Source organism: Chionomys nivalis, chromosome 16 (assembly GCF_950005125.1).
Source record: "Chionomys nivalis chromosome 16, mChiNiv1.1, whole genome shotgun sequence".
NCBI lineage: Eukaryota > Metazoa > Chordata > Mammalia > Rodentia > Cricetidae > Chionomys > Chionomys nivalis.
The window spans coordinates 28,901,260-28,924,303 of NC_080101.1; the positions used below are offsets into that span (position 1 = coordinate 28,901,260).

At 46.2% G+C, this 23,044-nt stretch overlaps 2 protein-coding genes across 4 annotated transcripts; one reads left to right on the forward strand and one right to left on the reverse strand.

Annotated features, from left to right (window-relative positions):
* The first annotated feature begins 212 nt into the window (after positions 1-212).
* Positions 213-21,244, forward strand: Aptx (aprataxin). Of its 3 annotated transcripts, XM_057791154.1 has the most exons (9): positions 213-249; positions 1,562-1,642; positions 9,535-9,671; positions 11,756-11,802; positions 11,977-12,276; positions 13,681-13,740; positions 16,143-16,369; positions 18,758-18,861; positions 20,240-21,244. In XM_057791154.1, exons 2-9 carry the CDS (start codon positions 1,629-1,631, stop codon positions 20,392-20,394), a joined length of 1,044 nt encoding a protein of 347 aa, XP_057647137.1. In that variant the 5' UTR covers positions 213-249; positions 1,562-1,628; the 3' UTR covers positions 20,395-21,244. The 3 variants fall into 3 exon arrangements, with proteins under 3 accessions (XP_057647137.1, XP_057647139.1, XP_057647138.1); XM_057791156.1 differs by lacking the exon at positions 11,756-11,802 and having other exon boundaries at positions 12,092-12,276; XM_057791155.1 differs by lacking the exon at positions 1,562-1,642.
* LOC130888222 (heterogeneous nuclear ribonucleoprotein A1-like) lies at positions 4,902-7,727 on the reverse strand. The gene is made up of 2 exons (XM_057791157.1): positions 7,003-7,727; positions 4,902-5,486 (listed from the first exon to the last, which is right to left on the reverse strand). The coding sequence occupies exons 1-2, from the start codon at positions 7,681-7,683 to the stop codon at positions 5,181-5,183; spliced, it is 987 nt and encodes a 328-aa protein (XP_057647140.1). The 5' UTR covers positions 7,684-7,727; the 3' UTR covers positions 4,902-5,180.
* Positions 21,245-23,044: the final 1,800 nt, after the last annotated feature.

Genomic DNA, 23,044 nt, shown 5'->3' on the forward strand with positions numbered 1-23,044 from the left:
CATGGCTGCGCATATAAGCCACAGAAGATTGCTGCCCGAAATCTCTCCGGAAGGCAGTGACAGTCAGATGTCTTTCTGGGGGACAAGTAGCTGGTAGGAACCACTAGGAGTGGTCGTTTCAGCCGGTTCTTGAAGAGATAATGGACCATCCGCGGTTGCTAGGCAGCCTTTTATGACGTAATCTTTCAGCACCGGAAGAGGCGAGGCGCAGAGGAGTCGAGAGCGGGTTTGTGGGTGTCTGCAGTCGAGGTAAGCTGGTGGTCGGCCTGCCTCCCCTGCTGGTTGGGTTAGAAGTGGCCGCGGGCAGTCGGCCCGAGCTGCTAACCCGGAGCGGTGACCTCGAGCGTCGAATTCGAGGCGTCCTTCTGGGCGGACCGGGCTCCTCCCTTTCGTCCCGGTCCGGTGGGCGTGTTTCAGGAGAAAGCGTGTTAGTCTCCGCCCCATTGGTCCACTGCCCGCCCCCCACTCCTGAACCTAGTTGGCTGCAAAATCAGCATGACAAGATTTTTAGATAACAGCGGATGCTGTCATGCCAACGGGGCCGTTCAGCTTGTCGGGAAAGTGTTTTTTTGCCAAAAAAACGCCCTCCTAGAGTAACTTGAGGTGTTTGCTCTAGCCGTGTCCTCAGCAGGCCTTAGGAATGCCGGAAGCAGCGAGGCCTTTCAAACAGTGCGGAGGCTGTGGGTCAACAAAACAGGGGTATTTCAAATTCCATTCGTTTGGAATTGATGGGGAATTACTTTTGAGAATTTGACGTATATTGGGGACTTCTTAGAGCCCCTCGCTCACCCCCCCCTCTTAATTTGAGACCAGGTATCATGTAATCCAGCTGGCCTCAAATTCTTGATCCCCCCCCCACACACACACACTTCCCAGTGATGGAATACAGGTATTTGCCACTGAGTCTGGGCAAATTTTCTTTTTCAAGATGGGTCACAGTATGTAGATTAGTCTGGCCTCAAACTTTGGCTTTCCTGCTTGGGCCTCCTGAGTGCTGAGATTACAGCCCTTTGTCACAGAAATCTTTGTGTGTGTGTGTGTGTGTGTGTATTTCATACATGAGTGTTCTGTCAGCATGTATGTTTGTATGCCAGAAGAGGTCCACAGACCCCATACAGATGGTTGTGAGCTGCCCCGTGGTTGCTGGGAATTGAACTCAGGGACCTCTGGAAGAGCAGTCATTGCTTTTAACCGCTGAGCCATCTCTCCAGCTCCATCATAGAAATCTTTACGATGATCTTTGTAAGGAAATTTTGTTCAATTCCTACTTGGTCGTTATTGATTTGTCTGCTCATATATTCTTTGCCCACTCTTTGAACCAACGTTCATTGTCTACTGAGTTAAAAAGATCTTTTGAAACTTGCAAATTTTCAGCTTGTCAGCCAGTCACCCGTGGCTTTGCATTATCTGGATCTCGTTGGGGTCCCCAGTCCCTTCTCTGCCTTCAGTTTGAGCTTCTCCATGCACAGGGTGCTTTGCCTTTGTGTGTTTGCCCTTGCTGTTTCCTTTGCCTAGAAATGTCTTCCTAATTCCATTTTCTGCTTCTTATTGCTCAATTAAGTTGCCTGCTTCCACCAAATTAACCAAGTGCACAAGACTGCTTCCATCTCCAGGAAACCGCACTTCACATGGTACTCCAAAGGTTTGTGTTTTCATAATACTTTCCTACAAACAAATCATACCACACAGGTTATAATTATTTCTGGGTCTTCTCTGAGCTTGGAGGCTTTTGAAGAAAGGGCGTATGTATTAGCTTTTGATTGCTACTGCTAGAATATCATGAAACACATAGGCATAAAATAATCTTTTTTTTTTTTTTTTTTTTTTTTTTTGGTTTTTCGAGACAGGGTTTCTCTGTAGCTTTGGAGCCTGTCCTAGAACTAGTTCTTGTAGCCCAGGCTGTCCTCGAACTCACAGAGATCCGCCTGCCTCTGCCTCCCGAGTGCTGGGACTAAAGGTGTACGCCACCACCGCCTGGCTGGCATAAAATAATCTTGATTGATTGAGTGAGCCCCAAACAATATCATTGGTGGTTAAGAAGCAATTCTTTGGAAGGAGTTCAAATTCTATCTCTGGCACACAGTGTCTTTGTTACTGGACGTGCACTTGCTTGTCTGAACCTTCATCTTCCGTAGAGTGAAAGCGAGACAGTGTAGATGGGACAGTTAGCACAGGGCCTGCCACGTCGTAGCTCCTGGGCACCTGGGATCCTAGGACATAAGACCAGCCGCTCACAGCATTGGTCTCCAGCGACCTTTTTTCCATGTTTCTTAAAGGGGAGGCAGTGGGGAGTCTGTCCCCAAGGCTATCAGAACTGTGCCAGTAGTTGTACTGTGTGGAGTCAGACGTACAAGAAGGACGATGGCTCCATCGGCCTCGGGGAGGAGATGGGACCTGACATCTGACAAAGATTGGGGTTTTTAGGAAGGAGAGGAGGAGAAGTCAACCCCAGAAAACCTGTTTAGAATAACTTACTCAGAAGCTGTGCTGCAGTAGGTTATTTCTGAAGGCCTTTTTTTGTTGTTGTTGTTGTTATTGTTTTTTTTTTTTTTTTTTTTTGACACGGTTTCTTTGTGTATCTCTGGCTGTTCTGGAATTTCCTCTGTAGATTAGACTGGCCTCAAACTCACAGAGATCCACCTGCCTCTGCCTCCCTGAATTCTGGAATTAAAGGTGTGTGCCCTCACCCCCCGGCAATGTTCCCTGTATTCTAAAGTCATTCATTCCTGTAAGCTGGGCCAACCTGCTGTTTAAGGTTTGCTGTGTTGCATTGAGCAGTCACTGCCTCAGCTCCCCAGGGGGTAGTGTGTCGGGACATGACCGCGTAAGAACTTCAGGGATAAAATGTGTACATATTTGTGGTGGAAAGGAGGGCTGTTTCCATTGTCTCGTTATGTTCCTAGCTGTCTATTGGAGTCTCTCAGAAGCTGTGCTGTCGGCTTCTTTGGCAGAGGGAGTAGCCAATCCCGTGACCTGTTTCTCAATGCCCAGTGAGGACATCCTTCACTTCTCTGTCCATTACCTGTCCACCTATCAGTTCGTAGCAGGTACAAACAGATACCCCATGGAACATAGCTTTGTGAATGGGACCTGCCTGTAGTACCGTCAGAGCGTGGCCCAGGTTTAGGATCTTAGATGAACAGCTGACTTTATATGCATATCGACTCCTCTCAGAGACCTGTTGAGTTGTCTTTTGGACTTTCTGGCCTCTGTTGTAATAGTGGTTTCTGGACCAGTCTCTTAGCCTAGCTTTCTGCACCCTCCTGCCTACACATAGCTTCTGACCAGGTGTTCTTGGACTTCTGTTTTGTCTGCCTCTGGAGTGTGAAAGTTGGCAGTTGTCTCCAGCCGATTCTGTCTGAGCTCAGATGCTCACCCTGCTGTCCTTGCATTGATTTTGCCCACTGTTGAGGCGACATCTCTGGTACAGCCCAGAATGCCTCCCCTTGTGGGAATCTGTGCTGTCACTTGTACTCTTTAACGTGAGACGCCTCTCCTGGTTTTTCCTGACGACTCAGTCCCCTTGGCTCCTGGCCTTCTCTGACTGGGTGGTTTCGGGACCGGTCCTCACTGACAGAGGACTTTGAGCCTCCTGGCCTGCCTGTGCTCACCTAATCAATTCCTGGGAGCTTGTACCTCTGGCTCATTCTGCCTTGTACTGTCTTGTCTTTGCAGATTGTAACAATATTCTTATTTTTGAGAATATGATTTATTTGTTCTTGGGCCTGTGAGCTGCTTGGGGAGGAGGCAAGATTTCCCTGAAGTGTTAGAAACTTGAGCATTGAGAAGGTCCTGGAGCGGCGGTTCTCAACCTGTGGGTCATGACCCTTTGGGGGGTCAAAGGACCCTTCCACAGGGGTCACATGTCAGATATTTACATTACAATTCATAACAGTAGCATAGTTATGAAGTAGCAGCAAAAATAATTGTATGGTTGGGGTCACCATAGCATGAGGAACTATATTAAAGGGTCACAGCATCAGGTTGGGAACCACTGCTCTTCAGGCTGGGGAGACATCTTGAAACCCACTCCTAGCTTTGCCCTGATTCTCTCTTCTGCCTTCCTGAGTCACCTCATCCTTTTTTTTTTTTTTCTTCAACTTCTGTGACATGCTGATGCCTGTCAAATACATTCAGTTCATCCATTCTCCTGAGCTTCCTATTTGTGTATCTCTTAACTCTTAACTCTTGGATCTTCCACAAGCTGTGTCAGAGATTGTTCTCCAATGTAAAATTCAGGACTGGGGATTTAGCTTAGTGGTGGACGCCTGTTTAGCAAGGGCAGGGTCCCGGGTTTGGTCCCCAATACATGTCCTTCACCTCTCACAAAAGACAGCCCCACTCCAAACAAGCAAACATACAAAAAAATCCAAAAAACAAAACAAAACAAACTCCAAAACTCACTACCCCCCAACCAAACAATAGCCAAGGGAACCAATATGAAGTTGCTCCTTCTCTATCTCTTTTTCAAGAGAAACAAGATTTATTATTTTTAATTATGTGAGTATTTGCGGGGCTAGGGGGTGGTACATGTGACCCAGGTGCCCACAGAGGCTGCAGGGGTCAGATCCCCTGGCGCTGGGATTACAGGCAGTTGAAGCTGCCCAACTTAGGCGCAAAGAAACAGATTGGTGTCTGTCCAAGAGCAGTCTGTGCTGTAGACCTTTGAGCCATCTCTCCAGTTTCATCACCTCCATTTCTAAATAGTATCTTCTTTTAAATTCTTTGTTTTGTCTAATGCGTCTTCCAAATTAGGACACCCCCCCCCCCTTTTTATTTGAAATAGTCTCATGTAGCCTTAGCCATTCTGGACCTTGTTTTTTTTTTTCTTTTTTTTCAAAAGAAAAAAAAAGACATTTATTCAGTGTCATGATCAGACTATTACATTTAGGAATCAACAGCATGGGTGAGAAGAGGTCTACAGTAAAACCCTTTGTTGGAATGCTTTACACTTTCCACAGAACAGAAACTAAAATAACCTGTTATACAATTAGTCACAAATACAGTCCTCGAGTTTGTTTGCCCATACACATGAGTATTGTCTAAAACATGTCTTCTTTGTAGCAGCTAGGCCCTGCCACCACTGAGCTTGGCTGAGTTCACAAATCTGTTGTAACCTGTAGCTTCCCTGTCACTTCTCTGGCTCTCCTCTCCTGCTAAGCTTTGTTTCCTGGCTGTAATTAGAACCTCCTGCCACTGCCATAGCTGCTGCTGCTGCTGGAACCACCATAGCCACCTTGATTTCGTGGTTTAGCGAAGTACTGGCCTCCACCACCATAAGGGCCAGAGCTTCTGCCTCCAAAGTTTCCTCCTTTCATTGGTCCAAAATTTGAAGACTGATTGTTGTAATTGCCAAAATCATTGTAGCTTCCACCACCTCGGAAATTGCTTCCATCATTACCAAATCCATTATAGCCATCCCCACTGCCACCATATCCACCACCACCACGGCTGCCACCGAAGCCACCACGACCACTGAAGTTTCCCTGTAGTAGGGAGCTGCGGGCCTCTTCCCACAACCCGGCTCATGGCTGCCTGGCTAGCTTATGCCCCAAAATAATGACACACAAACTGTATTATTTTAAACACTGCTTGGCCCATTTCTATTCATGTGTGTAGCACCCCAAGGAGCGCTTACCGGGAAGATTCTAGCCTACGTCCATCCTGGGTCGGAGCTTCATCACATCTGCCGGGGAGAGGGGAGCAATGGTGTCTGCTCCAAAGAGCAGAGCTGTCGAGTCTGAGCTCACTTCCTCTTCCTCCCAGCATTCTATTCTGTTTACTCCACCTATCTAAATTCTGCCCTATCAGATGGGCCAAGGCAGTTTCTTTATTAGCCAATGACCTTCCTCCATCATTTCCCCTTTTTCTGTTTAAACAAAAAGGAAAGGCTCTAACATAGCAAAATTAGATATAGCAAAACAGTTATCAAGTAAGAATTACAGTTACAATATTTACATCTATTTTATCTTTATCATAACTAAAGAAAACTATAACTATCTATCTATTCTTCAACTCTATCAAAGACTCCAGAAGGATATAATATTACCTAAGCAAACAAGAAATAAGCAACTTCTAAACTCTAGAAATGACAGAGACATCTCGCTGCCTTGACAGTCACCCAAAGTTTCTCTGTACCGTTGGGGCATCCATCTTTGGCCTAAAGGCCCATAGTTTCCAGCACACATTTCCATGAAGCAGGAAATTTCAAAGTCAGTTCAGTCACTATCTGCTGTGTCCTGCAGAATGTCTCGCAGACTCTTTCATAAATCAGGAACCCCGAAAGATCATCTCACCTTTAGGCAAGTTCAGCAGTCCTCTCTCTGCGGGTTCTTTGTGTCCAGTTTATGCAATAGTCCAGGCAAGAACAGTTTCTTGCCCAAATGGCTATCAAACTCCATAAGGTGCCTCTTCGATGCCCATCTTCTTCTTGAAGTAGATTGGTGCTGCCAGGAGCAGAGTGTCTCATTGTCATGAAAAACCCTAAGTTATTAAAACACTTAAAATGCCCTATTTTATAATCTTTGAAAGATATGAAGAATGCCTATCTAAAATATATCTATGTACATCTAGAAAATCTAACATGATTACAAGCTTGACTATTATAGATGATTATCCATTAACAACCTATATACATTACATTTTTAAATGAACTACACAATCACAATACCTCAATCAAGAACAGAAATACATATACATACAACAAAATTGACCTTAAATCTAAATCACTAAAGCAAAATCCATATCAATGCAAATTATTCATACCTATATCATATGTGTAGCACCCCAAGGAGCGCTTACCGGGAAGATTCTAGCCTACGTCCATCCTGGGTCAGAGCTTCATCGTGTCTGCTCTGGAGAAGAGAGCATGGCGTCTGTCTCTCAGAGGAGCTGCCCTGCATCTGATCTCACTTCCTCTTCCTCCCAGCATTCTATTCTGTGTACTCCACCCACCTATGGGATGGCCTATCAAATGGGTCAAGCAGTTTCTTTATTTTTAACCAATGACCTTCCTCCATCATTTCCCCCTCGACCAAAATTGTCATTGCCGCCAAAACCGCCTCCATGACCACCACCAAAGTTTCCAGAACCACTTCGACCTCTTTGGCTGGACGAAGCACTAGCCATCTCCTGCTTGGATAGGGCTTTTCTTACTTCACAGTTGTGCCCGTTCACAGTATGGTATTTCTGAATAACAATCTTGTCCACAGAGTCATGGTCATCAAAGGTGACAAAAGCAAAACCTCTCTTTTTCCCACTGCCTCTGTCAGTCATGACTTCAGTCACTTCAATTTTCCCATACTGCTCGAAATAATCTCTCAGGTGATGTTCTTCCGTGTCTTCTTTAATACCACCAACAAAGATCTTTTTCACGGTTAAGTGGGCACCTGGTCTCTGAGAATCCTCTCTTGACACAGCTCTCTTAGGTTCCACAACTCTTCCATCCACCTTATGGGGCCTTGCATTCATAGCGGCATCCACTTCCTCCACAGTGGCGTACGTAACAAACCCAAAGCCCCTGGATCGTTTGGTGTTTGGATCTTTCATGATCACGCAGTCTGTGAGTGTTCTCCATTGCTCAAAATGGCTCCTCAGACTGTCGTCGGTTGTTTCGAAGCTCAGCCCTCCAATGAAGAGCTTCCGCAGCTGTTCCGGCTCCTTGGGAGACTCTGACTTAGACATGACGGCAGGGAAATGGGAGCCCTCAGCGATGCTTCCTCGGCCGCGTCAATAGCAGAAAAGCCATTCTGGACCTTGTTAAGTACACAAGGTTGCCCTAGACCTCATGGAGGTCTGCCTGCCTTTGCCTCCTTAGTGCTGGGCCGAAGTCATGTGCCATGTCTGGCTGGATCAGAAGGCTTTGGTTTGATACGTCTCTTCACTCCTTTGTCAGTTTCCAAATGGCATCCGAAGATGAGTGCATCTCCTGGATTTGTCTTCCTCCTCCTGTTTTTGAGACAGGATCTCACTATACAGTCTTGGCTGGCTTGAGATGTGGTATGTGGGAGACAGAGGCCAGCACTGTCTATAGTGAGTTCCTTGCTAGCCAGTGCGGAAGGAGACCCTGATGAGAAAGGAAAAGAAGAACGAAAAGGAGCGGCACTAGGGAGATGGCTTAACAGTTAGTGCATTTGCTCCTACATAGCGGCTCGCAGTGGCTTGTAGCTCTAGTTCCAGGGCTTTTCCATGTCATTTCTGGCTTCTGCAGGCATTGCATACGTGCGGTTCACATACTGACAGGCACACACATACATGGGCACATTCTCTCTAGTGAGGGCTAGGAATGTTCAGTGGGACAATACTTCCTACATGAGCAAAAAGCCCTGGCTTCAGCGTCCCTCCCCTCCAAACGAGAGAGAGAGAGAGAAAGAGAGAGAGAGAGAGAGAGAGAGAGAGAGAGAGAGAGAGACTTAATATATGACACCATATAAAGACACCAGAGATCTGAAGAACTTTTCTTTTTTTTTTTTGTTTTTGTTTTTGGAGACAGCGTTTCTCTGTGGCTTTGGAGCCTGTCCTGGAACTAGCTCTGTAGACCAGGCTGGTCTCGAACTCACAGAGATCCGCCTGCCTCTGCCTCCCGAGTGCTGGGATTAAAGGTGTGCGCCACCATCGCCCGGCTGAAGAACTTTAAGATTTATGTGTGTGAGTGTTTTACTTGTATAACTCTAAGTGAGCCATATGTGTAGTTCCCATGGAGGTCGGAAGAGGGCATTAGATTCCCTAGATTTGGAGTTATAGATGGTCATGACCACGATGTGGGTGCTGGGAACCAGACATGAGTCCCCTGGAAGAGCTGCAAGTGCTCTTACTGCTCAGCCATCCCTCCTGGTCCACGTCTTCCTTGTTTAGTTAGTTCTCTAACAGGCACCCTCCTCCCCAACCCCACACCCTGCATACACAGCCCTTCTTTTTTTTTTTTTTTTTTTTTTTTTTTTGGTTTTTCGAGACAGGGTTTCTCTGTGGTTTTGGAGCCTGTCCTGGAACTAGCTCTTGTAGACCAGGCTGGTCTCGAACTCACAGAGATCCACCTGCCTCTGCCTCCCGAGTGCTGGGATTACAGGTGTGCGCCACCACTGCCCAGCTTTCACAGCCCTTCTTCATGAAGCCTTTCTTAGTACTCTGTCGGGTCAGCCCTATCACCGGGCTATGTCATGTTTGGTTCCACTCTCACAGTGCTTGTATTGTATCACCGTAACCAGTGTATGAATTGTCTGCTCATAAGCCCTACTCGAAGCTCCGCGGGTTACTCAGTTCTCAGGGACCCTCTGCATGTAACCTAATGCCTAGCACGGGGCATCAACAAATGTGTAACACACAGTAGCGTGATTAGTAGAGGTAAATATTTACCTGCATTATCTCATTAATGCTCAGCAGCCTCGAGTCCTGTCATTATCACAGCTTTATAGGTGAGGAAGTGGGGACCAGGAAGGGGAAGTCACCTGCTTCTGGGAGCATCCTCACAGTCATGTATGTGATGAGGAGGGCATGGCCTGGGTGACTTGTTCTCCCATGATCCTCTTTTATTTTCAGAGCCATGATGCGGGTGTGCTGGTTGGTGAGACAGGACAGCCTGCATCAGCGAATCAGACTTCCCCATTTGGAAGCAGTTGTGATTGGTCGAAGCCCAGAGACCAAGATCACAGATAAGAAATGTTCCCGACAGCAAGGTAACTAACTGGTCGTTGGAATGTGGAGATGACTGTTTAGTTATGGGGGATAATGATAACCAGCGGTACACATTTCCTGTTGTTCTTGCTGGAAATCTTTTTTCCTTTTTTTTTTTTTTTTTTTGAGACAGGGTTTCTCTGTAGCTTTGGAGCTTGTCCTGGAATTTGCGTGTAGACCAGGCTGACCTTGAACTCACAGAGATCTGCTTGCCTCTTCCTCCCAGGTGCTACCACTGCCTGGCCCTTGCTGGAAAACCTATTATATTCCCAACACAAGGCTCATAAATTGTGTCCTTTTAGCTAACACTAGGCCTGGTTCACCCTGGATTTTGCCTTCATCATGCAGTAACACTTAAGGCAGGTTCAGGTAAGGGATGGGAACAGGTGGCTGCCATCCTGCTACCTTGAAGTGGCAGGTTGAGTCTTGGACTCTGCTTTGCCCAGGGGTTATGCATTGAGCAGCAAGACAAATTCTGGATTCTCCAAGCTGGTGGGGCTGGTGCCAGCCCTTACATACTCCCTTCCCCAGAGGCTAGATCTGTATAACTGTGCCATACAGCTTGTCTGTCATATGTTTTAAGGGGAAAGCTGTGTACACACACACACACACGCACGCACGCACGCACTTGCCTGCAAAGTGTGGGCATGCTCATCCTTGCCTGCAGTGTGTCCCTATAACCCTAAGGTTCTGGACTTGGAGTCTGCAGCAGTGAGTGTGGACTTTCCTGTATGAGTTCGTCCAAGTGTGCTGGAGTGTGGAGCTGAGTAGGTTCAGGATACCAACTGCTGCTGCTTCTGTCTGTTCCCCCTCCCAGCAGCAAGCGTAGGGGGGTGGGGCTCACCAGCTCTCTGCCCGTCCCCACTACTGAGCAGCTGTGGTGCCTCTTCTGTTCTCCGTCTCGACCCCACATGCTCTTTCGACTTATCTGAACACGGGTGCTTGAAGTTCTCTTCCCTCACATACTGTCCAGCTCTGCAGTGCTCTTTCTAAAACATTCTTTCCATTCCTTCAGGCCAGCTTGAGCTTCTGTTTTCCAAGAACAGACATATCTTTTACCTCTTTCTCTGTTGAAGTCACTTGGCAGTAGTGTTCCCTACCCCTGAGGCTCACGTCAGACAAGCCGTTTACTTAGCTTCACCCCGACTCTCGATAGATTTTTTCTTCCTAGTCGTAGAAGTCTTATCTGACCATGAAGTAGGAGTTTTCCTCCTGTTGGCAGAGTCTATGGTCCTGAGCTGGCTAGGGTTCTGTCACAGCTGCAGGGATTCATGAAAGCTGATTCCAAGTTTTTTATATTTATTTTTGTGAGACAGGGTCTCACTTTGTAGTCCTGGTTGTCCTGGAACTCACTGTGTGGACCAGGCTGGCCTTGAACTCAGAGATCCACGAGTTTCTGCCTCTCAAGTGCTGGGATTTAAAGGTGTGTCCCACCCCAACCAACCTAAAAAGGAAAAGATATTAAGCATTTGTTTGCTTTTAAGATTTATTATTATTATTTTTAAAATTATATGTGTGTCTCTGTGTGGGTGTATTTAAGTACAGTTCCTTGTGGAGGCCAGAGGCATCAGATTCCCCTGGAACTGGGGTCAAAGGTAGTAATGAACTGTCTAGTGTGGGTGGTGGGAACCAAACTCAGGTCTCTGGAAATACAACAGCAAAAAATACTCTTAGCCAACGAGCCATTTCTCCATCTCCTCACCCCCCCCCAAGGTTTTCAGCAGTAGCTAAGGGAGTACATGCACTGATAGAAATTATTTTTGTGGGTGAGAAGTGGGGTTTAAGATATTTTTTACATATTCCAGACTAACCACACACACTGGCTATGCAGTCAAGGCTGGTCTTGAACTCCTGATCTTGACTCTGCTTCTCAAGTCTGGGGTTACAGGCATGTGCCACCATGCCCAGCTCACTGAAGGACATTTTATGGAAGCGTTTGAAGCTGTTAGAAATTGTAGGACCAGGCACATGCAGATCAGGCTCATCTTTGGACTGCCTGCAGCAGTCGGGCTTTTAGTTCTTTCAGGGAAAACAGAGTACCTGGTTTTGGTTGCACCTGTGCTTAATGTTTTCTTATGTCTTTCAGTCCAGTTGAAAGCAGAATGTAACAAGGGATATGTCAGAGTAAAGCAGGTATGTGTGTCTGTGACTTGGATGCCCATTTATTACTTGATGGTGGTCTTATGCTGTTGCTTTAGACTGTGTCAGCTAGTGATGGAGGGAACTGCAGGCAGCTGACGGGACAGCAGCCACCCTAGCACTGATGGCATTGTCGCTCTTATTCTTACATGATGGTTGTGTCTACAGGTGGGGGTCAATCCCAGCAGCATTGACTCCGTCATCATTGGGAAGGACCAAGAGATGAAGCTGCAGCCTGGCCAGGTTCTCCACATGGTGAATGAGCTTTATCCATATATTGTAGAGTTTGAGGAAGTAGCAAAGTGTCCTGACCTAGAAACACAAAAGAAGAGAAAGAGGTCAGACTGTGATGGTGAAGAGATGGATGCTGCTCAGGAAAGTGAGTCCGGGACAGGGCAAGCACCCGAGAGCACCCCCAGCCAGTGTGCTGTGCCTTCTAAGAAGAGCAAGGATGGATCCACCAGAGAGGTGAGGATGGTGTGATTGATAGGTGATGTGGAGATGAATGAATATAATGACTGCTTAATTGTTTTGTACACTATAAAGCTCAGACACGAGTGAGGTGTTATTAGTCATAATGAGGGTTGTTAACCGTGATGAAAGAGTCACTTGTTTGTGGCCTGAAAATCACTTGGTGAATGTCCCTTTATATGCTTTCCTATTAAATTCCTGGGGCAAACCACTTGAAGGAAGACGGTGCAGTCAGTAATGGCATTGTGTTGCATTCTTCGCGGCCTTGGGATTGACCTAACTGGTGCAACAAGAATGAAGATAGGACAGACACACATACAGGAAAGCTGGGATTGGGTGGGCTGTTCCTTCTAGTGGAGATGAACCATCAGCAGCAGCCCAGAAACTCAGCGTGATTACTCTGTACATCTGAATTGAGGAGCTGGGGTTATCTATCGTACATAGCTGAACAAGGAGGCAGGGTTAGGAGGCCTCAGAAGGGCGTAGTCTCGGGCTGTAAACATCTGGGAGGAGGAAGCTGTGCTTGATAGTGTTTGCTGCATCCCCTGTCAGCCATTCGTGAACACTGATGCTTACACCCCGGGAAGGCTTTGCCATTTCCATGGGTCTAGGTGCTGAGGTCCTTGTCATGGCTGGCCATGTCAACAACACACATTCATCAGGACTTGGTGCACTTGTTACACATTCATTCAGGGTTTCCTTCACTTCCCATAATAGTGTGGTTAATGCTGAACTCTAAAATGGGTCATTTGCTTGTCGACCTGTTGACTAACACTGCAGCACTTCATAGACAGGCAGTTCGTGTGTTGATGTCAGAATGGAAGCTTGGCTGGGCTGCAGCTGCAGTGTGTGAGGGCAGTTTTGGCTGTGTGGAGCTTTTCCTGGGGAGGTGTGAACAAACGCCTGTTCACCCCGATAGGGCACTAATGACAGACCACGCACGTCTAACTTGCTGAATTAGTGAGTTTTAATTGTGGTACTTACAGGAGCTTGGGCAGCTTATGGGTGACCACCCCATCAAAGAGCAGCTCTCTCTCCAGCAGTGTGAGCTGGGAGGGGAGGAGCCTCAGGAGCCCTCTCAGGAGTCCTCCCCATCCCCCAACAAGGGAATGTTATTTGGCCCAGTCTTGTGAAAGTCTTGTTTAGGTAATCACAGCTGCTCTTATTCAGGACAGCAGTCTTTGCACAGAGGACAGAGTTCCTCATAGGCCTCCGTCTACTCCCCGTCTAAAAATAGGAAGACAACAGGAGGCTTGTGGTCCTAAAGGGCAGTAGGCTGAGGTAAAGGAAGCTTAATTCTCAAAAGCTAACATTCCTTCCATGTTTTCTTTGGACTTTGCGCTCATGCAGCAGTATCTGCATCTAACTACTGGCATTTATATTTACATTTCTGTTATCTAGGAATCAGTGGGCCACTGGAGTCAAGGCTTGAAGATTTCTATGAAGGATCCCAAAATGCAGGTCAGAAAAAATTGTATAATTTAAGTGTCTGTCGTGTTGTACATGACCATTCTACAGAATTTTTTATAAATAAATGAAGCCAAAGGATTCTGGATTCTGATCACTGAACTTTTCTATGAGAACAAGGCTTCCATATCGGTCCTAGAGTAGTCACTAGACCGTGTCCTTTTATCTGCTGTATGTCCTTCTTATAACTTCATACGACCCTTTCTTGATCTCCTCTCCATACTCACACTTACAGCCGTTTCTGCATACTCAGTCATACACTGTAGGCTAGGAGCCACACGAAGGAGAACGTGGGTTTTTTTCTTCCTGATTTTGGGTTACCTTGCTTAATATACTTTCTAAGTCCATCCATTTTCCTATAGATTTTGTGATTTCATTTTTCGTTTTCTTTTTGAAAAAAATTTATTGATTTATTTTAATGGGTAGGGCATTTTGCCTGCATGTATATCTATGTACCTTGTATGTGCCTGGTGCGTGAGGAAGCCAGAAGAAGGTGGATGCCCTGGGATTGGAGTTACAGATGATTGTGAACCATCATATAGATGCTGGGAATCAAATCTGGATCCTCTGGAAGAGCAGCCAGTGCTCTTTTTTTTTTTTAATTTTTTTTATTGATATTTACTGAGCTCTATGTTTTTCTCTGCTCTCCTCCCTGCCTCTCCCCTCCCCCTTCAATCTTCTCCCAAGGTCCCCATGCTCCCAATTTACTCAGGAGATCTTGCCTTTTTCTACTTTCTACTCCCCATGTAGATTAGATCCATGTAAGTCTCTCTTAGTGTCCTCACTGTTGTCTAAGTTCTCTGGGATTGTGGTTTGTAGGCTGGCTTTCTTTGCTTTATGTTTAAAAACCACCTATGAGTGAGTACATGTGATAATTGTCTTTCTGTGTCTGGGTTACCTCACTCAAAATAATGTTTTCTAGCTCCATCCATTTTCCTGCAAAATTCAAGATGTTATTTTTTCTGCTGTGTAGTACTCCATTGTGTAAATGTACCACATTTTCCTTAACCATTTTTTGGTCTAGGGGCATTAGTTTTCAGGTTCCGGACAAACAAAGCCGCCAGTGCTCTTAACCACTGAGTCATCTCTCTAGCCTGCCTGCCTGCCTGCCTGCCTGCCTGCCTGCCTGCCTGCCTGCCTGCCTCCCTCCCTCCCTCCCTCCCTCCCTCCCTCCCTCCCTCCCTCCCTCCCTCCCTCTCTCCCTCCCTCCTCCCTTCCTTTTTATTGACACAGGGTCTCTTATATAGCCCTGGTGTCCTGAAACTCAGAGATTTGTCTGCCTCTGCCTCATGAGTGCTGGTAGGCCTCCATACCCAGCCTCTGATTCCCTAATAAGTCTCCATTCTGTGTGTATAGCATATGCTCCTTATCCACTCATCTGTTGATGGACAGAGGAACCATGAAAGAGAACATGAGCTGTTTTTCTAGTTTGAACTCTGCCATAGCTTTTTCTTTTTCTTTTTCCTTTTCTTTCTTTCTTTTTTTTTTTTTTTTGTGGCAGATAAGTGCATAAGATTGTAAGTGATAATGAAGTTGTTAAGCCCGAAGTGAAGCTCCGCAGCTTTAGAATGGCCGTTCTAACTGTAGAAAAGCTCACCGAGATGTATTTGGTGATAGGCAAGTGTTTGAATGGCTGTCTTAATCTAGCTGCGAGATGGTTTTTATGTGAGTTTGTTACAATAAGGTGGTTTTATAAAAGTTTTAAAAGTGGTACCCGGAGGTCCTTGGAGAGAAGCTCACTTCTTCAGATATTGTCTGCTATTCAGAGAAATTGTACCAGCAGGCTGGCTTAGTTGGGGAGGGTGCTTGCTGCCAAGGTGGATTCCTAAAGTGAGTTTGGTTCTTGGAACCAACATGGTAGAAGGAGAGAATCAACTCCTTAAATTGTCCTCTATGATTTTTCCAAATAAGTAATAAATGTTAAAAAAAAAAATGGTGCTGACCCAAGCATGGTCCCTTTCAAGGGAGCATCAGATAAGGTGTGGTGACTGTAGTAACAGCCTTCTTCGTGTCGGAAGTCAGCCGTCATCCTTGGAGGCACCTTTGAGGCTCGCTTCAGTTAGGGCTCCTTGAAATCTACACACATGTATTCAGGTCTGTGTTAGAGAAGCTGCAGTTGAACTCCCTGTGGAGATTTAACGTGGAGGCCTTGAGAACTCTATTGTACTGTGTATTTTCTCTGTATCCTACTTAGTGTGGTGTTTGAAAACACAGGCTCTGGAGTCTGTGTGATTTGGGTTGGAACCCTAGATTCTGCACAGTGTGGTTATGTGATGCTATCAGTGTCTGCTCTCGCTTCCTAAAACTCTTTACACAAGGTTTTGTCAGTACGTGGACTGTGCATGCACAGAGGTCCTCAGCTGACATCTCTTCCCTTCCTGTGTACCTTCTGCTAGGTCTACAAAGATGATCTGGTGGTGGTGATTAAGGACAAATATCCCAAGGCCCGTCACCATTGGCTGGTCTTACCATGGGCCTCCATTTCCAGTCTGAAGGTTGTGACCAGTGAACATCTTGAACTTCTCAAACACATGCACACCGTGGGGGAAAAGGTGATTGCAGATTTCGCTGGATCCAGCAAACTGAGCTTCCGCTTGGGTTACCACGCCATTCCCAGCATGAGGTAAGGCTTGGGTGATGCGGTGCCCTCTGGTCTGGTTCCGGTGATTAGCATGGACTTGAGAGTCCGGTAATTTCAAGGCCCAGAGAGGGATGTTTCCAAGTAGATGGGCTGAATCTTGCACCTGCCCAACTTGCCTGTGAGCAGTGCAAGTTCCTGCTTCTGCCTGTAATTCAGTCCTTGAAGTTTTTATTCTCTCAAAATGTAAGCCTCTTAACATGCAGACTGGATGAAGTAGCTTCACTACTTGTAGATGGGCACTTATTGTCAGTGGCTTGCTAGAATTCTTGGAGTCATCTCTAACTCCTAAATGACTAAGGACCACGGCTCTAAAGGAAACAGAACATCACAGACATCTGTAAATACAAGCTTAGAGTGTGCACAGTTTCAAACAAAGTGAGGGAAAAGTGGAGACTGCTCTTTGTTGGCTTATTTGCAGAAGGATTTGGGGTAGAATTATTGTTTTTCCACATAGAGTGCATGCAGGACTATTCCGTTAGCTTATTTGGTCCAAGCAACAAGATAATGCATGGGCTGCACCTCTGGGGTATACCCTCAGTCCCAGCTTTTAAAAAACTACATTAAAATAAACAACATAAAATTTATATTTTTAAAGTTTTTATTTTGTTTATTATTTTGAGACAGTTCTTTTTTGTTTGTTTGTTTTTTGTTTTTTGAGACAGGGTTTCTCTGTAGCTCTGGCTGTCTTGAAACTTACCCTGGAGATCACTAACACTGTACTACACTGTAGTAAGTGTCCTTGCACAGGGGTGGGTAGCAAGCTATAGCTACATTACACATATGCTAGGACTGAACATGTGAGTGTTCATAATGAGGGACATCCAGTTTCTCACTGGTAGAGAAAGAAGACACAAAAGAGGAAGTTAGGAAAGCAAGATGTGTGTTGCTTGTGGAGATGGACATGGGTGGTTAGCAGCATGACCCGGAAGCTAAGCAGGGTCAAGTCTGGAGGAGAACCAGCAGGAATTACCATTTCCCACTTGCAGACATGAATACAAAGTCAGAGGTGGGGAGAGGCTTAGGATTTGTGTGCTGTTTCCTGATGCAGAAGTATGTAGAAGTAAAGACACTCTAAAGTCAACCACTTCTCTCGTTAGAGAAACCTGGTACTGCTAGGTGTGGTGGCGCACGCCTTTAATCCGAGCACTGGGAAGGCAGAGGCAGGCAGATCTCTGTGAGTTCGAGGCCAGTCTGGTCTACAAGAGCTAGTTCCAGGACAGGATTCAAAACCACAGAGAAACCCTGTCTCAAAAAAACCAATAAATAAATAAATAAATAAATAAATAAATAAATAAATAAATAAAAAAAATAAAAACTGAAGCAGTGGATTAGAATTTACAGATGTCTATGAACCTACACCTGAAACAAAGGGGAAGAAGACACAGCTCCCACACAGAGCAGTCCACTTCATACAGTAGGTGGGAGGAGCATCAAACCAGCCCTGGGAAAGGAGCAGAGTAATTGCACTGCAGGCAAGTGCCCCCAATAGAGCTCAGTGCAGTTCATCAAATTAGTGATCCCAGCACTAGGGAAACTGAGGCAGGATGACAACTCTGAGTTCAAGGTCAGCCTGAGCAAAATAGCAAGTTCCAGTTCGACCTGGATACACAGTGAAGCCTGTCTCAAACAAATCAGTGAAAAATAAAAATAAAATCTACCAATAGATAATAAAATGGTGAGTCTAAATTTGAGCAGCAGGATAGTAATACTCTTACTTAAAAATATTACCCCCAAGATAGTCATCAGTTAAAAAGGAAAAACTAAGTCTGAGTGAAGAAACTCGGCAGGCAACACCTCAACAAAATGACCAAGATTAACACCACACGTCACAGGTCACCTCAACACCGTGCACCTCTGACATGCCGAGGACATCACAGGAATCACGACACAGCCAAACTGAAAGAGAGCTCCCTGCCAGGCATGGGCCTCACACCTAAGGCCAGCACTCAGGAGGCAGAAGCAAAAGGATCAGGAATTGAAGAATAGCCTGGCCATGTGGTGAATTCAGGGTCAGCCCAAACCTCCGAGAAACCCAGCCTCAAAAAATCAAAAAGGAAAGACACATGGCCTACAAACAGCCAGAACCCATCAAAGGTATCGAGACCAAGCTCAGACTGGAGGCTAAGACAGACAAGAAGGAGTGTTCCATGACCCTGAAGCAAGAAAAGAGCATGTCAGCAGAGATAGGCAAACACTTTGGTCCATGTGTTATCTCCCAAGCACATTAACTATTCCCAAGTAAATGAAAGGCTATGTCGCATGTAATGACACAGCATCAGAACTTTATGTACCTGCACTTACTTTGGTGTCATTTGACTAAACCGCAGTTTTTAATACTCAGTTCTTTTTTGTTTTTCAACTTCTAACTAGCCATGTACACCTTCATGTGATCAGCCAGGATTTCGACTCTCCTTGCCTTAAAAACAAAAAACATTGGAATTCCTTCAATACAGAATATTTTCTGGAATCACAAGGTAAATAGTATTCTTTTTTTTTTTTTTTAAATCATTTCATTTTCTTAGATGTTTTACTACCTGACTCAGTGTTTCTCTAAGTCATGACCTCAGGTGACCCACATACATTTAGTGATCTCTATGAACACGGATGCTTCATTGTAACAGAATTGCTGCTTGGCTGTGAGCATCCTGGAGGGATGCAGTCAGCTGCGTGTTGGGGTCCGAAGTGTTTCCTTTTGACAGCAGAGGAGCTAATGCCTGCCTGGTGTGCCAGGTGTCCTGGAGCTAGTGAGCTGGCTTAGCCTCTTGGCTGGGAAGATGTGTGCAGCCAGGCCTTGCTGTTTGCCGCAGTGACAGCATCTGGAGATAGTGAGCTGGCTTAGCCTCTTGGCTGGGAAGATGTGTGCAGCCAGGCCTTGCTGTTTGCCGCAGTGACAGCATCTGGAGATAGTGAGCTGGCTTAGCTCTTGGCTGGGAAGATGTGTGCAGCCAGGCCTTGCTGTTTGCCGCAGTGACAGCATCTGGAGCTAGTGAGCTGGCTTAGCTCTTGGCTGGGAAGATGTGTGCAGCCAGGCCTTGCTGTTTGCCGCAGTGACAGCATACCCGACAAACCTAAGAAGTTAGAGCTGTGTTTAGAGTCGTTGTCTCAGAGGACTCGTGCTTGGCTCTGCTGCTGGGCGATGGTGAGGCAGAACACTGGCGGAGAGGGCGATGATGACAAAGCTGCTCACTTATTGGTAGCCAGGGACTGAGAGAAAGAGGAGAGAGGGACTTAGGGAAGAGACTTGGGACACAACACAGCCTCAAAGCTGTCCCCAGTGACCTGTTTCCTCCAGCTAGGTCCTGCCTCCTAAAGTTTCTACTATCTCATCAAATAGCACCAACAGCTGGGGTCCACACTTACAATGCATGAGGCTTTGGTGGAGGGACACTTTGTACTTCATGTCTAAATGCTCAGAGTTCTTGGTTGAGGAGGGTCTCTGTAGTTCTTTCTCTCTTCTGTCAGGAGTTGAGTAGGAGTTTGGGGCTCTCTTCTGTTAGCACTGTTTCATGGACACTATGTATATTTGAGATGTAAGCATTTCCTAGAATATTTTCTGTGAAACCAGTACTGTTGCATTGTTAATAAGGCGACTACCATTTAGCAAAGAGCCACCTGGAGAAAGCCATTGTGGTGATGGGTGGTGTGTGGACCGTGTCCTGAGGGAGTGTGTCATCTCAAAGGTAGGTTGCTCAGACCTAGAATCTGGTCAAGTACATTTTCCCAGTGTGAAGTCTAACTTGAAGCGTGTGAGCTTTAGGATAGCAGATCTGTTGATATGTTTTTGGCCTTTTTCTTGACATCTTACGGGCTGTCCAGAGGAGCTGGGATCTGAACCTTATTTCTTGCTTGTAGCTGTGATCAAGATGGTTCAAGAAGTTGGCAGAGTGACTGTTCAAGATGGGACTTCTGAGCTCTTGAAGCTGCCTCTTCGCTGCCACAAGTGCCAGCAGCTGCTGCCTTCCATCCCGCAGCTGAAGGAGCACCTCAGGAAGCACTGGGGCGGGTGATGCTCTCCCCGGCACCTGAGTGCTGTGCCTGTGCCCCGTGCAGCCCTGAACTAAAGCATGCAGCTTTCCAAAACAAAGCTTATTTATTCTTGAGCAGCCCCACGTCGGGGGGCTGGGTAGTTCAGGAATTGAAAATTTGGGTTTGTATGGTGTACTCTCTGGTGATGGAAGCTGGCACATGCCTGATCACCCTTTCCTCGACCGTGCCAGGCCTGACTAATGGGGTGGTGACAAAGCCAGCCCGAGACTCAAATGCAGGCTGGAGAAGCACAGTCTGGTCATATGTTTTGTTCCTGCTCCGGACCGTGCAGTATCTTCATCAGGGTAGCTGAGGTTCTGAGGGCTTCTAGCTCTCGGACTTTAATCTGCTCTACGATAGTCTTCTTCCCTCCACGAGGAGGTTTTCAGCAGGCTGAGTGTCTCGGTGAAAGTGTGTGACAGTCCTCTGCACAGAGATTCCAGGGCAGAGGGAGTGGTCATATTTGGTGTTAACAGTCCAGTCTGTGCTGAGGGCAGCTGGGGCAGTGTGGACTGTCAGCTTCAGGCAAAGGTCTTACCGCGACCTCAGTCATGGCTCTTGAGAATTACAGAACATACAGCAAACCAGATACAGTTCCCCAATGTGCCTTGGAAAAACAAATGTTGCAAAGGACAGTTCATTTATTTCTAATTTAGCATATCAATATTAAAATGAATATTTGATTAGAAACTGCAAGGAGTGCTTGTATTAAACAGTGTAAGAATGTCAGTTGTAAGCCGGGCGGTGGTGGCGCACGCCTGTAATCCCAGCACTCGGGAGGCAGAGGCAGGCGGATCTCTGTGAGTTCGAGGCCAGCCTGGTCTACAAGAGCTAGTTCCAGGACAGGAACCAAAAGCTATGGAGAAACCCTGTCTCGAAAAATCCAAAAAAAAAAAAAAAAAAAAAAAAAGAATGTCAGTTGTAATGAAGAACAATCGAAGAATGAGGTGACCATGCCTACATTCTTCATTCTCCCCTAAATAGATATTTTTAGGGCTGGAGAGGTGACTTAATGGTTAAGAGCGTGTGCTACTCTTCTAGAGAACCTGAAATTTGTTCCCATCACCCACATCAGGCCGCTCAACCATCTATAGGTCCAGGGGATCTGATGCCCTCTTCTGATCCCCATGGGCACTGCACCCCAGTGCAGAAACCCATTTATACACATGCACATTCATACATAATTAATGCTTTAAACAATAGATCTTTGGAGTAAAAAATGTAAATAATGACTTGGAGGAACCAGAAAAAGGACACAAAGTATTGAGGTGTATTCATCTCTTAGCCTTCATCTCTCAAATGGTCTGTTATCACTAGGGGAAAAAAGGCTGTCTGGACTCTGGATGTAGCCCTAGCTACCCTGAAATTCACTAAGTAGACTAGGCTGGCCTTGAACTCACAGAGATATGCCATTCTGTGCCTTCAGGGTACTGAGATTAAAATATACCACCAGCACCAAAACAAATAAAACCAAAAAGCCAAACCAAAAAATCCCCAAATATACAAGGATTAGATAGCCATTGCCGGCATTTAATTAATTCTGATAGTGAGATATTGTCACACACTGTTTCCTTTGCAGAAATACTCATATCTGTCACCTGCTTTCCTTTTGAATGTTAATAATGGGTTAGTTAACCTCACATTCATGTCAGCTTGAAGTTCTGCTCTTGCCCAGCTCACATGTCACTGTGCTGAACGTTCTTTAGGAAAGTATTTTGAGTATGCAACAATTAGGAATCTGTCGCTGCATAACAGGGTGTTTGATTCCCAGGCCTCAGTTTCCAGCTCTTGTACCTCCCATCCACACGGTGCTGCAGGGTTGCATGTCTGTCACTCAGGTTCCATTGTACACCAGGGCATTCACATTCTGGAGGTGAACAATGGAGCTTCATTTAAGCCATAAATAATAAGGAAAGCTTTGTCCTCTGCAGGAAGACAGATACACTGGGGATCGTCCCGGGAAACAAAAGTGGCCAGACTCAGAATGACAGTTGTCTCCTAGGGGTTCTGGGTTCCACAGTGAGGCAGAGTAGTGTGCAGGCAGGAGCATGTGCGAAGCCTGCTTGCCACATGGGACACAAAGGCGGAGACAGCACTTACGTATTCTGAGATAGGCCGTACTGTGTAGCTAAGGCTGGCCTGAAACTCATGTAGCTCAGGCTGGTCTTGAATTTAAGACCTGACTGTCTTAGCCTCCCGGGTTCTGGATTACAGGCGCGTGCTACTGTGCCTGGCTGGGAAGCATCCTCAGAATACGGCTTGTAGGCCATGAGATACCTCCATATATGGGCCACCAGTCAACTCACCTTTCTGTAACTGAACCCTGCAGATAAGAGGTGGAACACAGGGCAGAGGAGGGGCCTCTGGGAGTGTCTGAAGAGCCAGCGGATGAGCTAGATTCCTCCCTGTTACTGACAGCGTTTCCACGCCACAGACACTAGCTTATAGCAGCTGGGAGCTCACGTTTCCATTCAAGGGCCCAGGTGTGTAGGAGGTCATATTTTCAAATGCAGCTGATTCTGGCTGACCAGGAGTGAGGAGACACTCAGGGTTTAGAAAGAGGCCCCAGTATGTAAACTGTCTGAACTTGCCCTCGACCAGCTGACAGTCCACACATCTTTTCATGACTGA